Source organism: Pholis gunnellus (genome assembly GCF_910591455.1).
Source record: "Pholis gunnellus genome assembly, chromosome: 2".
Lineage (NCBI taxonomy): Eukaryota > Metazoa > Chordata > Actinopteri > Perciformes > Pholidae > Pholis > Pholis gunnellus.
Genome location: NC_136536.1, coordinates 19,665,514 through 19,690,085, shown reverse-complemented (window position 1 = coordinate 19,690,085; position 24,572 = coordinate 19,665,514). Strand labels below are relative to the sequence as shown.

The 24,572-nt window shown below is 42.1% G+C and overlaps 2 protein-coding genes across 5 annotated transcripts in view; both read right to left on the bottom strand.

Annotated features, from left to right (window-relative positions):
* Positions 1-40: 40 nt before the first annotated feature.
* Positions 41-15,448, bottom strand: nadka (NAD kinase a). Of its 4 annotated transcripts, none has more exons than XM_079170893.1 (12): positions 15,417-15,448; positions 14,548-14,724; positions 11,584-11,667; positions 6,321-6,450; positions 6,041-6,149; positions 5,846-5,931; positions 5,639-5,741; positions 5,374-5,516; positions 5,000-5,099; positions 3,972-4,129; positions 3,578-3,660; positions 41-3,131 (listed from the first exon to the last, which is right to left on the bottom strand). In XM_079170893.1, exons 2-12 carry the CDS (start codon positions 14,697-14,699, stop codon positions 2,984-2,986), a joined length of 1,296 nt encoding a protein of 431 aa, XP_079027019.1. In that variant the 5' UTR covers positions 14,700-14,724; positions 15,417-15,448; the 3' UTR covers positions 41-2,983. The 4 variants fall into 4 exon arrangements, with proteins under 4 accessions (XP_079027019.1, XP_079027018.1, XP_079027020.1 ...); XM_079170892.1 differs by having other exon boundaries at positions 15,307-15,423; XM_079170894.1 differs by lacking the exon at positions 15,417-15,448 and adding an exon at positions 14,013-14,163 and having other exon boundaries at positions 14,548-14,682.
* Positions 15,449-16,840: 1,392 nt separating this feature from the next.
* Positions 16,841-24,572, bottom strand: part of gnb1a (guanine nucleotide binding protein (G protein), beta polypeptide 1a) — a 30,759-nt gene continuing 23,027 nt past the window's right edge. The window contains exons 5-11 of the mRNA XM_079168236.1: positions 24,448-24,511; positions 23,907-24,069; positions 23,063-23,129; positions 21,754-21,955; positions 21,298-21,514; positions 19,347-19,462; positions 16,841-18,921 (exon numbers count right to left, since the gene is read on the bottom strand). Coding sequence (XP_079024362.1) covers positions 19,356-19,462; positions 21,298-21,514; positions 21,754-21,955; positions 23,063-23,129; positions 23,907-24,069; positions 24,448-24,511 — 820 coding nt within the window. The 3' untranslated portion in view covers positions 16,841-18,921; positions 19,347-19,355. The remainder of the gene's footprint in view (positions 18,922-19,346; positions 19,463-21,297; positions 21,515-21,753; positions 21,956-23,062; positions 23,130-23,906; positions 24,070-24,447; positions 24,512-24,572) is intronic.

The following is a 24,572-nucleotide window of genomic DNA, read 5'->3' as shown; positions in this document are numbered from 1 at the left end:
GTGAAGCACGATGAGCAAACAGGAGGATACACACTTCCTAGTTACAATTTCTCTGTTTATTAAAGTGCTCTGGGAAGAAAAAAAAAATATCAAGATTCATATTAGAAACAAACATACATAAATATAAGAGTCAGAGTTACAAAAGTGAAAAGCACTTTGAGAGAAGAGTTGACAATGCTTCATAGAAAATAGAAGTAAAAGCCTTTTTTCTTTTGCAGAACTGGAGTTTAGTGGGGCTCTACAGTTCAGACCAACACTGGAAACAAACCATCCTTTACTGTTTTGACACATGGATTAAAGATTTCAAGTTGTCCTGGAAAAGTATTTCACTGTTCTACAAATACTGATATATTACAAGCTTTTGAAAAATTAGAGCGAGACTGCGACAGTCTTATTGGTCGACAAAAATAATTAATTATAGAGCTTATTAATGTAAAAAAAAGTATCAAATAGATTTATTTTCAGCAATGATGCATTGTAAACAGATTAATAAACATATTGACTTTACAAAATGCATCACATACAATATATACATATACTCTGAGTTAAAGGAATGATTGCCTTTCAGAGCTTAGTTGGTCCACTTGAGTAACAACAGGTGACACCACGTCCACGTTTTCCATCAGACACAATTTGCTGAGCCAATTTATAAACGTGTATGTATGTGTGTGTGTATGTATATGTATATATATATTTTAACATCTAGAAAAACATACGCGAACAGATACGTACGGGAGGCCACACGTTTTTCAGCAAAGACTACACAGTGGCAGAATTGTAGCAAACTGAAAGTCTGAAAAACGTACACAGAGAAAAGCTTTCAATCACCTACAGCCCACAGCCATTGGTCTATAAAACCTACACAGAGTTCAGCTATGGCTTAAACGGCATTTTATAAAAAATTTAAAAAAAAAAGACACTGAAGAAATGGGAACTGGAATGAATATCATCATCTTGCATTGTTGACATGTGATCCAACGCAGCGACTACATGACAGCAGAACAGAGATTATGTGACGAATACTAAATAACTCAAGTGTCGTGCGCAGCTGACAGCAAAGACAACAGTCAGCATGTGGCTACAATGGAAATGCACAAATCACACGTGTGCAATCGCATCATCACAATGATGTAAACCTTGAAAAATTACATTTCTATAAATTAATGATAGCAGTGTTTAAGGCACAGTCTGTACATTTGGGTCACTATTGCCAAGTAGATGTACTGTAAATCTGCTCCCCCCCCAAAGATGCACCAACAAAGTGTTTAAGACATCATTTGTCATAAATTCATGATATTACATCAGTTTCTCCTGATTTGATTAAGATAATTCAGGTACGTTTGATTTAACAGATGTTTTAGAATATTTAAGAAAATCTGTAACCTCTACTGAAGTAGCTAACTCGTTTATAAAGTAGTAGCTGTGTCCCTGCCGTCCATCTGGTCTGTTTCGCAGAGTAAAAAGTGCCAAAGCAGACCATCAAGAGTAATGCAATAACTGCCATTCACAACCGACGTTCAGAGCTTCAGTGCAAGCCTTGCATTTCCTCCTGATTACGAGTCGAAACACCATCTCTTCAAACTGCTTTTTGATTTCAAAAGGCCAGTTTGTCAGGAATGCAGACGGAAAACACACAAAGACAATCCTGGACCAATAGTGGGGCCAAACTCCATTCAAATAGTCACCATGTTAACGTGCTTACACATTAGAACAGGACATATCTTCTGGGGTATTCTACAGACTGAAAGGATATTAATAACGATTAACTATGCAACGATATAGCGGAGTAAGGATTACCTGAGCAGAGAATTATTAATGCTGCATACCTCCAACATACACACGTTGCTGGTTCTCTGAGTAGCTTGATGAGGCAACAAGTGTCCAATATTGTGAAAAATAATGTATTATTAAAAAACATTTTTTTATGAAAGGTTATTTCCTCATTTCCATAGGATTTTATTAGTTTCATCTCAAAATTCCCCTTTTTCAAATGTTTGTTGTATATGTCTTACTAGCATTTTTTTTTATAAATTACACTTATTTAAAAATGTTATTATTCAAGAGTGGCGTTGTCACCAGTCTCCCGCCTCCTCATCGTTCACCCAATAGACTGTAGATAAGCTTCCCTTCACTCTCCGCAGAGTTATGTAAATTAAGCTAGCAGCTGCCGTTAGCACTGGATTTCCACTTTGATGAGTAATAATCCAAACCTACTAGAGAAGCTAGCCTAGCTAAGTAGCATTTGTAGCCTTGTTGAGCCAAATGAAAGTAGACGTTTGAGTGTCTTTGACTGCTGCAGCTCGGTGTTTGATTCTAAATGACTTTGGCGTCGTCGGTGCTCTAGTGTCGAGCTATGATTGGGCGCGTCTCTTCAGTGGGGTAACAGACATTTGTGACACAATCTGCGATACGTGTCGTCTTCTCCTACCGAATGTTCAGCAGAGACTAAAAACTGTCTGTAAGGTCTGCATTGAATAACAAAACAAAACTCTGGGACACTGGCATGAATTCAAGCCAGATGGAATTTTTGAGACAATACAGCCGAACCCGGCAGATCAGGTCCGGCCCGATCGGGTTAGGGAAGAGACTCAAAGCTCTACTCTAGCTAACGCGAGCTAGTGGTCATAATTTGGTAGCTGTTGTAAAGCTTGTAGGGAGGATTTTGGGTGACTGACTGAGGGATGACGAGGCTGTGACAACTCCACTATCACCAAGAGTGAAGACAGACTTTTGAAAAAGGGCCTTATGAAATAAATAAAACTGTTACTATGAAAAAACAGGTACGATTAAATATAATTTTACAATAGTGATTTGAGGTTTTTGGCAATTTTAATACAATTCTCAATGTTATGGGCAACGTTATTACGACAGGCGATTCTGAATGGAGTTTGATGAAAACTATCCCAAAAAAAAAAAAAAAGACAAAACAACTAAAACCAAGACGAAGGAGTCCTTGAGACTTTGAAGATGCCACCCGGTGCCTTCAGAACTCCTCGTCCTCCGAGCTAAGGTAGTTCTGCTTCTTCCTCACATTCCAGTGCAAACACTGGGCCAGGCTCTCGAACCAGTCATTGACCGGGTCCCGGAAACAGATGGAGGGAACAGGGAAGCAGGAAGTGGTGATGGTAATACTGGATAAAAAAAAAAAAAGAATCAGGTTTTATGTCACAATTGCTGCAGGCCGAACAAGAAGGAGAAGTCCAGGTACGTGCAATCAATGGAACAAACAAAAGAGGAGATGTTGACATCAGATGCAGTAACGCAACTTCCTCCTGATGCAACACTGGGTATCTGTCTAAGTCTGCTTCAGTGACTCAAAAACAATGGCAGAACCAGGACGGTGATCTCTGAACGAGTTACCTAAAGGTAAAACATGGATCTGACGCGTGGTGAACTCCTCGGCTCACGCCCGTTAAGCGGGTTGATGCGGTTACGTAACAAAGCCGGGCAGGGTGGAGGCAGGGGAGTGTTAAACTCGTTATCTGGTGCGGCGTCTCTGGGCTTTTGTTGCGCTTCATTTACTCAGCGCCTCTCTCATTGTCTGAGGTGCGATGACCAGCTCGTTATGCGGACTAACCTGTCTCCGTGGCAGATCTCTTGTCTCTTTCTTCCATCAAATGACACCCAGGCTGTGTTTCTTGCGTCACGTGACAGCATTATCTGAAAAATCAAGCAAAAGGTGCAGAAAAGTCACAGAAGGGACAAAGGTTGTGTTATTGTCCTCAATAAACATACTCTCTCTTTTTTAATCATTTACATCCTGTAAAACCTGCCCGTCTCTCTTTGCACAATTGATTCAAAATACAGTCAAACAATCCGATGTGTACAATCTTTATCAAAATGTAACTTAAGCTCATGTAGTGGTTGTTGTAGTAGCACTTGCAGCTGATATCATATGCACCATATTTGGTAAAAAAACAGTGCAAAACAAACCACTTCCTAAAGTGACTCAAACTGTTCCGTGTCGCTACCTTGAGCTCCACCCCGGCGGGCACCACGATGGGTCTGAAGGAGAGTGAGTGAGGGCAGATGGGGGTTATCATGATGGCTGGGACGTTGGGATGGATCATAGAGGCTCCTGCTGCCACAGCATACGCTGTACTACCTGTGGGTGTAGATACTATCACACCTGAGGGGGACAGAGAGACACAGGGTTAAGGCACGATACTACGTCTAGGTCAAGTAGGTTTAATATGGCACAAAAACAAATTTATATGTAGAATAGAAATACACCCATGGGCCTGCATCTTAATCTCACACTTAAACTCTAGACTAGATTAGGACCTCAACCCACAATTATTGTCATTATCATTTTGATGAATAGATTAATTCTTAATTCTTTCATCATACAGAGAAACTATGGACTGAATATCAATTACCTTTGCAATAATCTAGTAATTGTTTTAGCACTAATTTAGAACAGTCCAACAGGAAGTGAACACATGCAAAAACATGTACAGTGTGTGTTTTTCTAAAAACAACAATACAGAAATTATACTTTTATATAACATTGTTAAAAAGGCTAAATGTTGTAGTTGAGCTCCCACGTTGACAATTTTCATCAGAACATGGAATTCGATGAGAGCGTGTGCAGAGCCTTATTCTTTTTATATGAACCCACATGATGAATACATTTGTATATTTAGTTACAACTAATATACAAAATGAGCCCACCATGTGAATTTGTTACATGCAGTTAGGATTGCGGATGAAATGTGTCATCATTAAGCTACATGAACCTCCTGCAACCTGCAGCTTCTCTGTGCGAGTCAAAGAATTCAAATGCAGCTGTATCAAATGCAATGCTTGCTGGAATGTGAAGGAGAATAAAGGTTTCTCCAGCTACAGAGCGTGTTGTTTGGGCTGTCGGACTGGTTTCACTCAGAGTACGGCTCACCACTGATCTAATTCAGTTACCATTGTTAAATGGTGGCAGTACGGCGCAAACTACACCGAACCCAACGCAAGCATTCACATTTCCCGACTGAACACCGCTCACCGTCTCCCTGCACTGTGGTGATGAGGTGTCCGTCCAGGAAGAGGTCGACGTTTGAGAGATACGAGGAGGGTCCTCTGTCCACCACCACCTCGTTCAGTACCTGAAACGCACAGTCACAGGTTCACCAGTTTGTCATAAACACCACCAGCACCTGGTCTACCCTCTCACACCTGTGTTATTATTGAGTATTAACCTCATACCTGCAGTCAGAGCTGCATTTCTTGTCATGGAGCTGACGACAGTGTTTACGTTTGTGGGTTCTTTAACAACATGTTGTTACCCGCCGAAAAGCATCGGGGGGGAGAAGTCAAGCGAGTCATTATACTGTAAGCACATGGCTTAGCTGGTTGGTCCCCATTGGCTGCAGATATTACCTGATACTCCACGGCTTTCCGGCTGCTTTCAATGTCCCCGTTAGTCAGGATGATGCAGTTTTCGTCAACTCTGGCCTTCTTCTCGCAGTTCTCCTTCAGCACCTGGACTTTCAAGCGACTTCGCAGGACGATGGCAGCATTACCTACGTCCACAACACACACAAATATACGAAGTGTCTTTTGTTTATGAAAACTGGAGCACAACACGTGTTCTGCAAACAGAAAAAGAGGTGTAGAAAGACAGAGGTTGGAGAACACTCACTACCTTCAATAATTTGGGTGAGCTGAGACTGGTAGGTGTCAAATTTGAAAGGTGTCAGGAATCCCAGGGAGCCCAGGTGAAAGGCCATAACTGGTGGAACGCTCTCCTACAAATAAACAAAGGAAGGAGAGCACTGTAGTGTCATACCAGTAAATGTAAAGAGCACATGAAGGGCGTTTTTAAAGTGACAGGAGGAATGAGGCTGAATACCTGGAAGAGCGAAGACGCATAAAGCAAAGTTCCATCTCCACCAAGACAGATGATGAAGTCTATGCGATTGGAGATGTCATCAAGATCTGGGAAATATGAAGACAATAAACCTTTTAATTATCTCATCTAAGCTCCTGACTGTTTTCATATATGTAGTGTGCATACTGTCATAGCAAAGACGACTGGTTTTCATACCGTCTCTGAAAGTGCAGAATTTCTTAGTAATGGCCCCAAAGTTTTCATCGTCCGAGATGGCCGGGTCCTCCAGAACCTTATTTTCCACATAAACAATCAAGTCTTTCACCTACAACACACACACACACAAAACAAGATTAGCAACTGCCAGCAAGGACTTTGAAAGAAAGACAGCATCCCACAAACTGGTTCCCCTTTGATCCATTACCAACTTCCCGCCCTTAAATACTGCGACGTATCACTACCAGAGTAAGCAGTGTGGGTGAACACGTGGGCATACCTGGGTGAGGAATATGCAGAGCTCTTTGAAAGGCTGGAGCAGACTGGCGTCTCGTATCTTCTTGATGACAAGGACACTTTTCGGTGGCTTGTTCCACGTCAGCAGTTGGCTGGCGGGGTCTTGAATGTGCCTGAACACACAAAGACACAACTTTGACCTCAGGAGGAGAAGACGGACCGAACGGGCAAAGAACTGAGCGCTGAACCCACAGACTGCGGCTGATGTAGGATCTGTTAACTATGATGAACAGTAGGATGCTTCAGTTAATCAGGAACCCCCCCCCCCCCACAGTGTTTCTAAAAGGAAACGCTGTGAAATGGACGAGTTTTGAAGATAAAAAGGAGGGTGAAAATATCTCTTCAAACCACAAGGCATTCTGAGTTGGCAAGCAAAGAGCCACGAGTTGTGAGGATGAACTCCAGAGGGATGAAACTAATAATAAAAAAAAAAAACACCATGGAAATATGATAAATAAAGCTCCTATCCAAAGGATCCTAGTCTAGGATTAACTAGACTAAATCCTAGACTTTGGTATCGTTAAATCTTAGAGCGCTGCTCTCGTACATGTTACCGTGCTGTGAAAGAGTCAACTGTTCAGTGCTCGCAGGCATGGTTAAACAGACATGCCCACATACCCAAACACACTCAATGCTGTACTTGTCAGCCATTAGCTCCGCTTTAGACGGCTTGTAAGTTAGCGTCTGCCTCACACAACATTTACACCAATCACGTGTGGAAAATTGCCGTTTCCAGCCCGGTTAGAACCGGCTGTACCAATCAGTGGCCGTCGCTGAGACCGAACGAGAGAATGACGGAGGGGATTCATAACTAACCGATTTCGTTATATCAGAAAACATCATAACATTCAGCTTTAGTTCCACTCCACGCTCGTTCTCTCTGGTCACGAAACGCTTCTCTGCGGTTGGAGAGCCGTCAATGCTACGTTCATGATTCGGCGGTTTGACTGTGAATACCAGCTGATGCCCTCACATTAGCCTTCCAGTGGGGATTTACTGTACAGGTTTGTTTGTTTGTTTCTTTGGCTGTGATATCTCTACTCGGCCGAACAGGTTTCAGCAGAATGTCAACAGCCGCACATGTGGAAACAGACTCTGCTACTGTACTTAAAATGCTAAGACAGCGTTCTTCGTAATCCTGCAGGTTCCCCTTCAGTCCCAACAAATAAAACAAGAAAGCAGAATCGACTCAAAACGTCAAATCAAAACAAACACCACTAACTACAGCCTTATTGTAATTGCCACAGATTACTCACCAGGCAGTAGATACGAGTGTGAGACAGGCTGCACAGGTTATTGAGTGAACTCCCTGCGGCAGTTAGACTTCTAAAAAAGCACCACAGGTGGAGACAAACGCACGAATACAATAAACCACTTCCTAATTTAAGTGAGCCCGATTGAAGCAGAATGAAAGCTGTGCAGGCCTGTTTTCCCAACACAAACACAGGAAGACAAAAGCAATACTTCATTAGCATTTGAAGCGGTGATCTATTCATGGACAGCTTCTCCTCTGTCCACCTCAAAGCATCCACACCCTGACCTTCCCCTTTCATTCATTCATCATCATCAACACCTCTCTCTGTCCTAAACACAGGGCCAGCCTGCGATAACACGCAAACATCGGCACTTCTTAAGTGTTACAACCACCGCTCGACAGGGTACAGCTGAACCTTGATACGGCATATCGGCCTCCAAAAGGCCACATCAGTCCAACCCTGGACTTCCAAGACAAATAGAAAATGTTCCTTTATTCATTCAAGCCAAAGCCTAAACTAGCTCTCCGCTCTGTGGGAACCACTGGAGCGTGACATTAGTTTTAACGCTGCCATTAGCTCGCAGGCAGCGCAGCGCAGCGCAGCGCAGCGCAGCGCAGCGCTCTGATCATCTGGTTTGGCAGTAATCCAACACATCCTCTGTGTTGACAAAGAGACAGCGGGGGAAACTTGCTCTCACCACTTCCACACTTTGTTCTCGCCGAGGTTGCCGGGAGTGTCCTGCGGCACGCACTGGTTGAACTTCATGGCTGTACACATGCAACAAGGGCTGCCGCTTCAGGGTTCAGCTGGAGACCGGGACTCTGTCCTGGTGGCTCGCGCTGACGGAACGGCTCAGTCTACCTCCAACGACTTCCTCGATTGCCACACATGGCGAAGCGGCGTGGAGGAACAGAGTCAGTTGGCTTCTCGGCGGTCAAGCTGTGAATCAGCCAGCGGGCAGTCTGAGAGGCTGAGCGAGGATGAGGCGCTCTCCATGCGCATGTGGTCGAGGCTCCGGGTGCTCGGCTAACAAGCCCTCGGACTGGATCCACTGGGGCTATTTCTGTCCCAGTGAGGACTTAACTCTAAACCTTCCTGGTGCATTCTGCTGCCGAGTTAAGGCTCTCGCTCATCTTAAAATTGACTTTATCTTGGTTCAGCCCACTCGGCTGTGCTGAACACGCCCAGTTCAGGGAAAGAGTTTCCTGATAGGACGGGTGTGAGTTACTGAAACACAACAAAGCTGTTCCTGAAACTAGTATATCCACTGTGGTGGCAAGTACTATGACCCAATAGGTCTATCAAACCACAATTCTTCTTCTGTATATTTAGAATTAATTACATAATCATTTAAATGATCTAAGATGACGTAGGATGATAGATGCTACCTATAACATAAACACTATTACTGGATAAGATGTATCGAGTTAGGGTTTACATTTCAACTTATTTTTTTAAAAAAGAAGAAAAAAAAACCTTGATAAAGGGAAAAAACATCAAAATGAAAGTAGCAATAAGTAGAAATAAACAGATTATTTGTTTCCTTGAGAAAAAATAAATGTTTTATTTTATGACTCATTTCCAAGAAAAGACAACGATGCCTGACGACCTGCAGGAAGAGGAAGTGCTTATCAACTGGCTCTGTTATTATGCAATGAACGCATTACCTCTGTGCAGTCGGTTGGCACAGTGTGTGTTTTTAAAAAGGGGGACGGGGGGGGGGGGGGGGGGGGGGGGGGGGGGGCGGACGGACGGACGGACAAGCACATCCTCAAACTATGCCCTCATTTTAATCCCAGCTACATGACTGATACCATCACTGTCACAGAATCTGCCCAAAGACAGACAGACGTATCAACACCTGGCTAAGTACCCAGAACCCCCCTCTCTGTTGTCATTCACGCTATAGTAGGCGTCTCCAGGACAAATTTTGCCATAATTACACACACACACCCACCCACCCACACCCACAAACACACACGGTGAAAACAATGCGGAACATAGCGTACTGACAGAGGCTCAGGAATCGACTGGTTTTGCTACTTTTAACCCGTCCAGCAGCTTTGAAGAAGCTAATCCTTCAATTACTGCTGCTGAAAACAAACAGTGCCGGGAGCAACTTAATATAGCCGAGGGAGTCAAGAGGCCAACAGTCTGACGGGTAAATACATCACGAGTCCATGCTCCGTCTGCAGACTCATTACGCGGACTTATGAACGCTGAACACGTTATTACGGACACCTGCTAGCGACAACGCACTCCAAATGTCATAGCTCTGCAACAACGTGTTTGATGTCATATGGTTATAATTATGGATACATTCATGTGTATTGAAAATGGATCTAAAATTAAACAAATAAAATCCAAACTCTGTTTAAATAACATTTAAACAGTGCTGCCAATACAACAGCAGAGTTTTGGCATCAATACAAAAACTATACTTTTTTTGATACCGTACTTTAGGACAAACAATTTTTTTTAAATAATAATGCTAATAATAAAAATGGAAAATTCTGTCAGTATGTGGCTCTACTGGTTTTGGGGACCTTTTGATTTCTGTCTGGTCTCCAGCAAGTCGACACACGCTCAGTTCGATTGAGGTCGGGTGACAGACATTCCCCCGTTGTTGCCTTTTTTTAATATTTAGGATTATTATCGTCCTGCTGGAGCAGAGCCAAAACAAAGTCAAACATGTCACTATCACTTTCCCTGGCATCATATCAAAAGTAAGACCCGTTTGCAAAGAGACAATGATGGGACGTGTGAGCGAGCTTGAGCTCTATTATTAGTATGGATCTTTTTTTTTTTTCTAGTGAAAGCCACAACCTGCCAAACACTGTTCAAAATCCACCAAAATTATGCCGAATTCACTGAAAATGTACACTATTTGATGCATTAGTACCGCCATAGAGCAGTGGAACAAGCAGATCAAGAACACGTATGCAACACATGGCGTGGAATGTTTGGAGTTTTGCTAACTCTGAAGTTACACAAGAGGATATTAAGACATTTAAGTGCAAGACTGGGCTCATGATGTTACAAGCTTCTCATAAACAACAAGTTTAGGAGAAGTATACAGTACCATATAGACCAGTGTACTATACAATAATACTACTACAGGGAGAATGTATATGAATTCATAATGTAAGTAAGAGTGGTGTCACTTCGCCTCAATAATGCTCAGAAGCTCGGTCTGTTTGTACAGATTTGTGTACAATTCAAGACAAAAGTAAACACGTCAGCGTGTTTGATGTCTGTGTCTTTATATTTCCAGGTCCTGTATATTTTGGATAAGCCGTCTGATTTAATGATGTGACCAATATTTACTAAGCAAAGCAAACTTGTGCTTGCTAATGTGGTTAGCTAGCACGCGGTGTTCCATCACCACTGTGAGGTCAGGTAACGGTAAACTTTAACCCCACTCAAGCTGACAACTGAATGTTCTTTCTTGATCAAGTTTAAAAAGGTGAATAAGGAGAAGAGAGTCCGTTTATCTTTTTTAGCGTTAAGCAAACTGCACCAGAGCACCGACAGGGAACGAGTCAGAGGTTCAATACTTGTATTTACACAATAAAGACGTTACATTACTTCACATTGGTTTTAAATGGGGAGGAAGCTTGTTGCTAAAGCTACATGAAGAGATGAACAAACCATGAATTGACAGGCAGTTTGTTCTTTAACAGCGTCTGCACTGGCACTGTGTTATATGCCAAATATATTGTATTTTTAACAAGAGCTGTTGGAATATAAAACAATTTTTTTAAACTTATTTATGTAGTATGGAGAAAGTTTAGTTCAGACTCAACTTTTCCCACCGTCACAACGGTTTTGCCCCAACAAGATCTTAAAGCAACAGCAAAGTGGCTTTCTTCAGTTTTGGGTGCAACACAGACTAAACTGCCACTCTTATGCAAAGTTGTACACTGACTTTAGAACAACAAGTACAAACACTCCTTGTGATGCGGAGAGCGTTTGCTCTGTGCGACTTACATCACTGTGTGTGGATTCTGCAGCATGCATGCCTTCGGGCCGAATGTGGTCACAGGGCTTGGTCCATGAAGCGACTGAGGCCTCCTAGAAGAGAGGACGACAAAGTAGGCAAACACATCTGTACAACTTGTTAAAGAAATAAACACGCTGTTTTTCAAACAGTAAAAAGAAGAAGTACATGTTCGAGTTTGTTTCAGTTGTGATATTTGAGATAAGTGTGAAATTCCCAGTGCATGTTGCTGATGGACGTCTCTAGAACTCCTACATGTCTAAATGCCTCTTCAGGCAAGCTTTCTAATCAAATAAATTCCACTTTCATTTCCTCGTTTAAAGAAAAAGGAGAAATGAAGCCACAGTAACAGTCTGAGACATTTAGAGAAAGGGTGTCAGCATGAGGATTTCCCAAATTTAATTCATCGTCAGCAGATACGAGATCATTTCTTACCCTGCGGGTCGCACAGTGGCGAGCCACTACTCCACCCTAATGTATTACACAACATTGAAAACATGTTGCCTGTGACCTTTGGTACTGAACAATGGGGCCCAGGTGGTAAATAGTAATCGTGCATTGTGAAATCAGTCCTACCGGCACCACAAACACTGTATCAGTAAATCACCAGCAGTTGAACCGGCGAATCCCACAATGTTACAAATGTGGCGACCAATAGGAAAGGAGCTCCAATGGGGGAAATAAAGTGTCTACCTGAGCACAAGCTTCCAATGTCAGTAAAAAGAGAGAGCGCTTGACTGACTGCTGCTGTTTGACAGGTCCTTTAATTTTAGCTCAAGATGATGACAGATGACGTCTCTCTTGATTAATAGCCGAAAGTCTCCCTTACAGCTGCAGCAGTGTTTTTTTGACAGCTCTGGGGAAAGTTATGCTGCAGCTATCGCTTCCATCCGGGTTTAAAAAAACAAAACAAAAAAAACACATTTACATAAAAATGTTTGGATGGAAACACGTGCTGGAAGGCGTAGCGTAAGAACAGCTCAGTGCGTAGTGCAAGCGTAGCGAGTGTGCAGTGGAGCGAGAGATAGACAAAGGGACGGCTGGAAAATGTTTGTTAAAACTATACGATTGCGTCGGTGGGGGGGATGAAAGGTCAGTGACACTGAGCCGTGACGCAGCACCACAAGACGATGGCCTCCCGACTGCAGACGCCTTCACGCTTCTCCAGCTCGCTCAGCCAACAAATCCTCTTAGCGGACTGATTCTGTGAATTCCCCATCTGCTGTTTACTGGTTCTTTAAGCTGCATTCGTCAATGTTGTCATATCAACACTCACTGAAATGAATGCGTGTCACAGCTCGCTGGAGTTTTGAGCCTCTTTTAGCCCTTTTGTTTTTTGGAAATTAGTCAGGAGGCCAGAAACAGGATGGGACGATAACGCCGCCCCGTTTGCTGAGTCCTCCTGCTCCGTTAGTGGATCAAAAGGTTTTAATGCAGCTTTAAAGTTCCCATGAAACAGCTTCCACATATTTAGAGGTTTCCTGTAAAAACGGACAGTTTAGGAGTTGGACTTGATGCAAATATTGATTACACGCTCATCAACAAAAAGGACAAACAAGCCCGCACACTGACACTGCAATTACCGATTCATCTAACGATCATTTTTTCAATTGATCAATAAATAGCGGAAAAAAAAATCAGAGTCCAGGATGGTGTCTTAAAATGTTTTGAAACACCAGAGTATAAAAACCTTAACTGCAGCTACAAAGGCCGACATGTGGGACAGTCAACATGCTCGAGTCTATACCAAAAGCTATCCTGATAAAATCAATGTTTTTAGTATTCTTTCTTCTTTTGGGTGACGACCAAAGAAATCAGAGCAGAGAGAAGCCTGCGATCCGCTTGTCTTAATAATCTCACTTTATTTCAGGCTTCTAACCTAAAATTAGATTCGGATCCGTAGCACCTTTCAGCCAAGACAACCCACTTCCCTCATGTTTGGTATTTATGAGTCACTGCTCAAGTAGCTCAAGCAAATTAATCACCTCCCTATTACAAAAGCCAAACAGCCATTTGTTTACATAAATCCATCACAACGACCTTTCTGCCAAGTGTCATGAACATCACGTGGGAGTGCGTTTCAACATCTTGGACAAATGTTACCTCCGAGTGACATTTCATTTCCTGGGAAAGTCCTGGTTGGTACTTTAAGGACATGGTAGGAAAGTCTTTTCCCTCTTCCTTGTAAGAAACCTCATCCACTATTGACAAAATATAAAAAAAACAAAGCCCTGGCAACATCCACAGGTTATTGTGTTGTTGCATAATAACCTTTCTGCATGCGACCAGCCACACCTAGGAAAGAATGAATGAATGAATGAATGAATGTTTGTACTTATGTAGCCTTTGCTTGTAATTGCTGCTCACACAAGTGAGAGAGTATGCAAAACTGACAGACAAAGATCATAAACAACAATACCAAAATGTAGAGGCTTCAAATCCAGGCATGGCTGCTCAAAGCTTAGTTCAGACAAGGCCAGTGAGACACCGACGGCCGGTTCCACACGAGTGAAGCGTGAGTGACTGCAATCGGCTGACAACAGCGAACATGGGCCGTAAACAACCTACACCTGGTTGCAAGGAGCGAGGATAAACAATGAGGCTGTAAAGGTGAAGTAGTCAGCATGATGACGTGCACTAGTTATATTTATTTACTTACTTGTTAGCAGCTGCCTTTTTTTAAGACACGCAAAAGCTTCAAAATTCAAAACTGTTATTTAATGACAGTCTATATTGTAGAACCAAACGTAACAATCTCTTAAGCTTGTATTAAGCAGACACCTTATTTCAGGCCTCTAGCCAAAAACGCATTAAAAAAAACAACATTGACTTTAAGAGGTAACCAGAAATGCTAGAACAGTCTGGTAAGTTCAGAAAATGACATAACTTTAAAACCAGGAAAAGACAACCCATGCCCGTATCACATATGTGTGGGCCCCGTGGTCAACACCCACCTGTAGTCGGAAGAGCAGCCGGCGGAGGAGGTGCTCAGGCTGCGGGTCTTCCTGCTGCGTCGAGTCAAGCTGCGTCCGGCGACCTCCCCTCCATCACAGGTGGAGCAGCAGTGCGGGGCAGCTTCCACTCGCACCTCCTCTCCACCGTCCATCTCTGACAGCCAGGCTGCAAGTACCCTGAAGAGGCACATCAAGTATTAATGAAGCACGAGTCAAATCACTTCCGGTCACTTCAACTTGTGCAACTCGAAATAAAGTTGAGACGTTACCCAATTTCTTTTTTTTTTGCGGAGAAACTCTTAAGTTCGGCAAGTCAAGTGGCAGCACAATAGCAGAGTTTATGAAGTCAGTTGAGAAATTAAAGGTTTTTAAGAGTTCCGTCATGTGAGGTTACCGGTGACTAACCAGCTGGATAAATAGGTTAGCTAACCTAGCTGTAACTTAGCTACATACAGGTTAATAATTATTAAGCGGCTGCGTAAGACAAGCAGTCTCGTTGTCACTAAAGCTAGCTTAGCTAACGGTTAACGTTAGCCTACTAAGTTAGTAATATCCCAAATGTCGAATGGTTGATCAACGCTCGCTACAACAAGACCTCCGCCACCACACTCATGGCTGTTAAGCGGATGAATGGAGACGGCTCCAGATGGCAGAAGACTCAACAGTGAGCTAACTAATCTAGTGTTAAGCTAGTTAGCGTGCTAAGCTAGTAGTTGGGCATGCTCAACACAAAGCGTTCACTTCTATTGCCAACAATACCTTTCACCCACAGCGTTACAAGGGACGACACAAATTAGGAGCGCAGCAAACTGCCGTTGGAGCAAAGCCTCGCCATTATTTCATTAGAAAACACTGTTACACCATCTTACTTTGCAAGAGACCTGTCAACAGTCAGCTCATCACTTCCTGATACGGGCCGACCAATCACAGGCTCTCTCCTTGCTGACGTAGTGTTGGACGACTTCTCCAGACCGACCAAAGGGTCAGGAAGACCAGTATTTATAGCTTTATGATTGTATCAGAGGGAACTAATTAACTATGCAATTACATTACGACAAAGAAATATCATTTCACAGGCTTAGTTAGTGAGCTTGTAAAGCACTATATTGTTTTTTCTACAGTCATCGTGTTTGTTACAACGATTATTATTATTATTGTTTCTCTTGTGCTTTCATGTATTTAAATGCCTATACATTGCTCAATTGTTAATTTATAATTCTACATTTAAAATGAAGGAAAGCAAATTGAGTCCCTTCCATCTATCCATCTCCATGTGTGATTTTGAACAAGTTCGACACGTCAAATCATCCCAAAGTGGCAATTGGAACTTTTTTACAGTTTGTGTGAATAGTGATTCAACAATGATGCAATTAGACTGATTGTGGTCTAACTGTGGTGCATGGCCAGAATTACCTTGCTTGGGGGCCCTGGGGCAAAAATCCAGTGCTGGCCCCCTGTTGGCCCATGTGAATCTGACTCGGGGACGTGGGCCATACAGTAAAGAAGTTATGGCCCAACCTGTTAACCACAATGTGATAGCGCCACTGTCTGACTCATTGCACACAAATCTACCACTTCATGGTTGTTCATTTAGCTTATTCATGTACCAAACCTTTGGAATAATGCTTTTTAAATTTAAAGTGCGATACAATACATTTATTTCCCCTTACAGACACGACAGATGGGGAAAAAAGTATTTCACCTTTTAAAAGAACGCAATCCATCAGCCATTCATCAATAAAGGTTCCAAATGGTGAATAATGAACCCAGTTCAGTGATATTCATTAGAATTCTCATCATTTTGCACTCTCAAATTCCTCACAATAACTTTAATCAGAATCTTTGATTAGAGTACTGTATTATGGTTAAAATCACACTAAATCAATATTAAATCCCTCATTCTATTTCGTACTTATGTGCAATAGGGGGTGTACACAGATCAGGTAGTATTTCCAAGAGACGCGTAGATCTCTGAAGTTGTGCACACAGTAATGCAGCTTCTTTATTTGTCACATCACAAGTTGATGGCCACAGTCTGCAGTTTTAATTTCTATCCTCACAATAACTCTAAATACAAACTGGACTGTGAGGCGTCCTTTTATACTTCGTGTAGAGGCTGATGAACAAACCACATGTAGCAGAGTAACTGACTGTACAGAGAAGCCAGGCTGATTCAACAGTGGATAAGAAATTGTTTATTTGACTTGAACATAATTACAGGGAAACCAAACAGTCTGCAACATTCTAGCTTCAGTGGTAACCGCTCTAAGTGAATCACACTCAACACAGTAGGTCATCTCAAACTGCTTTTTATTACATCTTAAATAACAGTACATTTTAATATAGTTTCTATCTTGCATCCAGCTTTCGGTTGTACACTGACTGACTTTAAAATTAAATACAAAAGGTGAAAAGGGAAGAGTGGGGGTGCAGAGCTCTACAGTTATTTGATGGAGAAAGAGAGAAAAGGAAAGGGAATTTAATTAATTTTTAATATTTTTTATTTCATTTTATTTTTTGCCAACTCCAGGCCTAACGCACAATTACAGCACATTTTTTTTGTACAGAATGTCGCAGAGAAAAAACAGAATGGAAAAAAATGTCACTACTGCTAAAGAAAGAGCGCCTCTGTTTACAAGGAGAAGGGAACAACAGAAAGTTCTGCCATTCAGATGCTGCAAGATTTTTTTTTTTCATTTTTTATTAAAGGACAGAAAAAAACCTGTTATAAAATGTTTTTCTTTGTAAGTGGAATTTTGTTTGCTACAGAAGGAATGACAATTTGTTCCATTTGAGATTGTGTATGTTTAGGTGAATGAATGTACGTATGCATGTGTGTACAATTTTAACATTTACGTTACTTCTTAATTTGTGGAATCCCTCCCAAGTATGGACCAAGTAACCGTTTATGTTGCAGGGTTTGCTTCTCAAGTGCATAGCTTTGACATTTTAGTTGAATCATGTATGCACGGAGTAGCCAAAAACAAAAAGGAAGAAAAAAAAAAGGAAAAGAAAAATATAAATACCATTGTATTGATATATTCAACAGGTTATTTTCTTAAAGAAAAACATCAAAGGACTTAATTCCATATGCACCTTTTTAAGCAATTCTACAGCATGCGATTCTAAGAGATAACCCACCCATGGCAGACAACCAAAACCTTTTTTTTTTCATTTTTAACTTAAAAAGTTTCAATATCATTATTTTCAAACATTGATTTATACAACATGTCATTCACAGAGTAGTAACTGCATTTCCAAGCACGGAATGGGCACCTCTGTTAAAAGAGAAACGTCCGGATTGCAACCGGGCTAAAGTGGCGGTACTCCCTACCCGACCAAATCACATCACCGGTCCCAACCACGGGCAACAGAAACCAGGGGGAACCAAACGAAATTAAAGGAGGGAAAAAAATGAATTAAAAAAAGGGGGGGCGGGGTGGATTATGATCCGATGGGTTAATCTTCATTTAATTATTCTACACTGTCGCCAGACAAAAAGGTGTAAGAATGGTTAAAACGGGTTTTTGTTTTTTTTTGTGTTTGTTTTTCGTTTTAAAAACGAGCATTCATCATCATAAACAGCATGTGCTTGGTTAGTTAACTTTTTTTTTCCTTTAGACATTATTCTATATATGCAAAGTTTAATTTTTGTGCAAACAAAGATTTGTGGACTACACTGGAAAAAAAGAAACGGTAAAAGTATCATGGGACTAAATATACAGAAGGGCCAGTAGTGGCTTGAGGACTCCCTGTTGAAGCTCAATTCTCTCGCTTTGTTCTCCAGTGGGATAAAGCTGGATTTAAAATGACGTGATCTGGAGGTTCTTCTAGTTTTAAACTTAAAAACGTTCTCTAAAATGTGTAAAGACAAGGAAATAAAACAAAGCTTTGATCCTCATTTTAAACATTAACTGACAGTTCGCTGATCTACTTCTCTCTAACAGAAAAAAAAAAAAAAAAAAAAAAAAAGAAACATTGCCAAAAAGCTAGTAAGAGTTAGATCCCCGTCACGTCCTAACCTTCACTCAGACCTGTGTATAATGAGGACGCAGGACATGTTAGCTTGGAGGTGGCTTACTACAATACCAGACCATGGTCATGGGAGGAATGCACAAGTTTCCCCTCCACTAAATTCCTCAAGCTTTTTATTTTTTTGTAGCTAAATGAGTGACAGACAATTGTGCTCTTTCAAATGAGAAGGGGGGAGAGAGAGGGAGAGATAGAGAGAGAGAGAGAATTTTTGCCCTTGATAGATTTTTGGGGTGTTTGGAGTCAGTATCATGGTGTTTTTGAAAAGATTGGATATGCAATAAAATTGAACATTGTGATGTTGGAATGGTCTTCCACTCAACTTTGGAGTCCAGACGCCATCTGGAGACAAACAAAGAAGAAATATATGATTATCATTATTCAGCTAAATGACTCATTGGCCACCGTACGGTAAAATCATTACGATCAGGGTTGATCATGTGTGAATATTTGTAATCGCTCATCAGACAAAAACTGCTAACTTTACTACATTTCACTCGTGTTTGTGTTAAAATTCAATGTCCAAAACAATATCACAAGACACGTTTGAAGCTATGCGAACAAGAACAGGCATAGTAAAGAGACATCTAACAGGATTAAAAACAGCTGATGTGATATTATGTTTGGTTTCTCTCTTGGTTTTATATGTTGCACCTTCATTCCCAACCTCCAGATGGCAGTCAATACTAACTCTAGATGAGGTTCAACCCCCCCCCCCCCCCTTTCACTCTCACACATCACTGAACATTCCTCAGCCCTTCGTTTACCTTCAGACTCTAGTTCCAGATCTTGAGGAAGCTGTCCCAGGACCCTGTTGCCACGGCCATGCCGTCGTCGGTCACACCCAAGCAGCTCACCCGGTTGTCGTGACCAGCCAGGACACCTGCAGAGACACCAGAGGCTGAGACACGGAAACACACCTGCCCTGTCTGATCAGAACTAACTTATAGTGTAAGTGACAAAACAGTAAATTCATCATTTCTAAATGACTGTTCTGGAAACGGGATTCCTTAAAAGTGAAAGATGGGGAACGAGGTGAAGAAGGTTTCAGGGCATTATTCAGGGTTAGACTTATCATCAATATCAAACGGCTAACATCAAACTGGAAAGAAGTTGAAGAAGAACAACTCAGATAGCAAATTGTAAAAATTACAAGTAAAAGTCCTGCATTCTAAATATTAGCCTACTTGAGTTTAAAGATCAAAATATACTTAAAGCTACCAAGAGTAAAGGTACTCGTGCAGAATGGCCCATTTCAGAATAAATGATGTGGTTATTATATCATCACTTTAATGTTTATCACTTTTTACCGCTTTATGTACTACATCATAGTTTAGTAGTCAGTTTAATTTTTTAAGAATCTGTAAGGTTAAAAAAAGCAATGTAAAATGTACATTGGAGTAGAAGTAAAAAGTGACATTTAATAGAAATACAAATGTTACGGTCCTTGTTTTACATTACACTTGTGAATTTTGCGGCAGCAAGTTTTCCCTCTAAGATTCTTTCTATATTCATGTTAACCTTCACAAGCATTGCAGGTTTCTCCTGGCCTTTGATGTTTAGTGTAACATTTAGTGCGATGACCAAAGAGCTAACTTTAGTATGATCACAACTTATTTCTCTTTTGCTTTCTTTCGCTGTGTTCCAAACGCTAGTCCAGATGCGAGTTTTTTAAAGCTCAACTTGTGAAGCAGCCAGGCAGGCGTTGTTGTATGACAGCGTCTCCCTTCCAACCAGGTGTTCTTGAACCTCTGGCTGGCCGGCTGGATTCAGTGCCTTCAAAGCGTTCTATGCTTCTCCTGACTGGTAATAATACTCAGTAAACTTTTCATAACTATGTTTTGGAAATGTTCTGTTGCCTTCATGGTGTGGTTTCTAACAGGACATTGTTCAGCTGTTTAATATTCCACATAAAGATATAAAAACATCTTTTATTGACTGTACTGCCATTGACTGCCTGCTGGCTCCTCCATCACAACTCTAAACCGCCACCGGGCAGTACGGGCAGCTAGTTATTGTTTTGGCTGTGTGTGTTTGGCTAACAGCTAACTGAACTACCAGTACACACACTGCTGAGTCAGCACTGCCACTCAGCTGCTGCTATACGACCACTTCGAGCCGATAGTTTGCATAAATTGCTGCTCGATTTTGAGTTTTTAAATGAAGTGTGTTTCAAGACACGATTAGACGAGAGGTCGGTTTCTCTGATGTGGCATTTTAAAGGGAGTCTTGACAGATCCACGCCAAACCAATTAGTACGTTTTCAATCTGTGAAGGTCCATACAACAAAAAGTCTGTTTTATAAATCTGTAATTCAAACTTCAGTATACACACTCAACATGCTTCAGGTAACTGAGCAGGTGCACAGAGGTGTAACAAACAGGAGAGCTAAAGCCGAGCTATAGATTAGTTCTCCACATTTCTTATGTTTAAACTTCATCTACTGTCTGTGTTTACCGCTAAATTGTAACGTCAAATTTACTTTAAAAAACAAAATCTGTGGTTGTGAACAACAGCTGGGACGGATATGGTGAATTTCTTCCCACACCTCTTCTCCACATTTCTGACCGGGGCTGACACCAAACTGACAGTTACTGCTGGTTATTCAGACGGCTCAATGGAGCAGACCTGGACACATTGACTCATGACATATTTTGAAATCAGTTGATCAGAACATGATCCTCCAGCTCTTCTCTCTCGTCTTGTGTGGCGGCTTACCTGCGCGGTCGGCCTTCAAAGTGTCCCAGACGTTGCAGTTGAAATCGTCGTAGCCGGCCAGCAGTAGGCGGCCGCTTTTGGAGAACGCCACGGAGGTGATCCCACAGATGATGTTGTCGTGTGAGTAAACCATCAACTCCTGGTCGGCACGCAGGTCAAACAGCCGGCAGGTAGCGTCGTCTGAGCCCGTGGCAAAGGCGTTGCCATTAGGGAAGAACTGCAACAAAAGGTCAAAGGGAGATTTTTTGTCTTGATACTTTTGTGCATACATCCTTTACTTCTGAGTGATGGATAAAATATTCAAATGACTGTATTTTGTTCATGAATTGAACCTGCCCTCAAGGACCTGAGATTTGCTCGGATAGACCTTGGACACGCCAAGAAAGATTTGAGACCTGACACCCTCCTATGATTCGTATGTAACATGTAAAAGAGAGTTTGCGTCTGCAGCCTTACGCAGATAGCGTTGATGTCCGACTCGTGGCCAGTGAAGGTCTGTCGGCACATTCCTTCTCTGATGTCCCAGAGCTTGGCCGAGGCATCGCAGGCCCCAGACACAAACAGCCTGGTGTCGGGCGCCAGAGAGAGACTCATTACATCACCGGTGTGACCGGCAAAGGTAGTCGTCTGCTGACCGGTCTCAATGTCCCACAGAGCGCTGCAAGAAATAATATATTATTAGAAAAAGATAGGATTTGAATTTACTTGTGTGTTTATTTTGTTTCTAGAGCAGCAAAAGTAATGCTTACAACACCAAATTCACTATATAAAGACAATAATATCTACAATGTCAATAAAATAGATAATATCGGTGACAACCCAGATTGAGTTGAGTCTAGAAAGAATGAACGCAGACATCAGTCATCACTGCCTGCAGCTACCGACGGTAGACGGAGGACGGCTGCTTTGTCTCAGCCAGCAGATACGTTCACAAGAATTTGCCAAATTTTAAGATACGTGGCCAAACAATGCTAAACAGTTAGACTACATACAGACAGCTTGTTTTAGCAATTAGCTATTAGCCGAGCTAGCGCACTGTGCTTCTATAAGACATATATAATAAACTGCTGACCGAGCAGATTGAAATATCGCTTTTCTACTCGTTTACACCTGTTTGTGTACTGTAAGTATTGGCCTCTACTCTCAAAGGTCTTATTGCCCAGACAGTAACGAGTTTACTTGTTGTCAACTCATGTAATCTACGGCGGCCTCTCTGCTGCCTGTCGACTTCGCTCTGTGTGCGTGTGTGTGTGGAAGAGCCATGACGCAGAGAGCTAGATAGGCTGCAGCTTCATAATAAATTAGCACAGATAAAACAACGTCACAGTTTATCAATACCACAGTATTTAATAATTTAGCACCTTTGCCTGTTTAATACCGGTTTACACCACACTGTCAAATTACAGCTGCAAAATACAAAACATCTAGAGCGCTTTGAAATGTTCAAACATTCAAGAAGGAAACGGATCGTCCCGCGACGTGATGCTGGTAGCTGTACGACGTCTGTCGGCGTAAGGTTGACTTGGCTTTTATCTCACCAGTATATAGATTGTACTGACTGAGAATGTTTTAAATTGACGGCTGTAATGTCTCCATATACAGTGTTGACAACCAGAAAGGGGTGGAGGGTAGGAACATCTTACAATACAACACAAACAAATACAACTCTATTACAACTATTCAATTGTATTAAATTGATTTGTATCGGGCTCTAGTTTGTGTTGGTGTAGTATTGGGTTGCATTGGCTGCAGTATCACAACTCACCAGGTGGTGTCTCCAGAGCTGGTGACGATCTGGTTGTCATCCAGGAAGCGACAGCAGGACAGGTAACCTGACAGTAATCAAACACACCGATTTAACAACTCATTCATGATAGACTGTCTTCTTCATAGCATTAAGAAGTAGAGGCTTCAGTTCTTTAGCGTCTGCACAGAGGAAGCAGTTATATTCAAAATGATCATCACACCCTCAGAGAATTCATTGTGGGCTGAGTTTGGGAAGTGGAGGAGAAGAATTGACTAATTCACTCCCAGGAACAGAAAGGAAAGCTGGAGGGTATCTCCCGGTTCATGACTGGCTTCCATAATTCTTCCCAATTCATCTTTTACTCGCTGGCAGAGTGTGCGTTCCCTATAGCAAGAACTAGAACTAAAATGCTGACACACTTCCTGCATCATGTGACGCTGATCAGATGAATGCTCTTTGCCTAAGAGCTCAACACTTTCATTAGTTTGAGCTGGGACACGGCTCGAACAACTCCTGTTAATGGAGAAAGACAACATGTGACTGGAATCTCTGGGACATGAATATGACTGGGCTTACACCGGTACATGAGGTTAAAACTACGTCAATATCAGACATCAATCACAGAATGGCTTTGGTTATTGGGTATTATCTCCTCATCGCATAAATGAAGAGACAATTTGAATCTTGAGTGTGGAAAGCAAACTTCTCTGTCGCTTCACTGCTAAGCTAAGCCTGCTGGGTGCGAATGGAAATTCAGTGCTCCTGAAGGTTCCAAATGTATCTGTAGTGATGGATCTGACCTTCAAAACATCCTGGGACTGATGGGTAAACGAGTTCATGTTAGCGGATGTGTCCGGCCTACCTGTGTGTCCGGCCAGCTCGCGGCTGACGCGCACGTTTCCCTCGCGGGTCTTCAGGTTGTAGATGGAGCAGATGTTGTCCAGGCCTCCACAGGCAACGTAGTTCCCAGAAGGGGCGTAGGCGCACGTCATCACCCAGGAGGAGCGCAGCGGGATGGCGTGGACCTGGAAGAGACGAGGAAGATTCAATATTAGATTGCATGCAGTGACAGATGGATGGGAGAGCGAGAGACAGAGGGAGAGACAGAGGGAGAGACAGAGGGAGAGACAGAGGGAGAGAGAGACATGTGACAAGGTTGGTCCGCAATATTAACTTAACCTTTCAAGGGCACAACACACTATAAATAGCATTACTTGGCACCCTCAAACACTCGTGAATTATGTTATTATGAACTCGGCACTCTTTGTCAACCTAAATGAAAGTATCTTCCAGAGAAGGGGGAGTAATGAGCATTGCTTAGGCTTTGATTAGCAGGTAAAGACAATGAATGACCACGTTGAGATTGTTTCAGTTCTTTAGAAATGTTGTTTTTTTTTTGTTACCTTGTTCGTGGTGTAGCTGTCCCAAATAATGAGCTTGCCATCCTGGGAGGCGCTGACCAAAAGCCTGACGAAGAGGAAGAGAAGATAGTTTAAAGTTCAGAATAATTCATAATGACCAGTCAACT

Coding starts and splice junctions, on each gene's coding strand:
- nadka (XM_079170893.1), bottom strand. CDS start 14,699: ATGGACGGTGGAGAGGAGGTGCGAGTGGAAGCTGCCCCGCACTGCTGC. Junction 5,517..5,638: donor GCTCACCCAAATTATTGAAG/GTAGTGAGTGTT, acceptor TTGTGGACGTAG/GTAATGCTGCCATCGTCCTG. Junction 5,100..5,373: donor GGAAAGCCGTGGAGTATCAG/GTAATATCTGCA, acceptor TGTGCGTTTCAG/GTACTGAACGAGGTGGTGGT.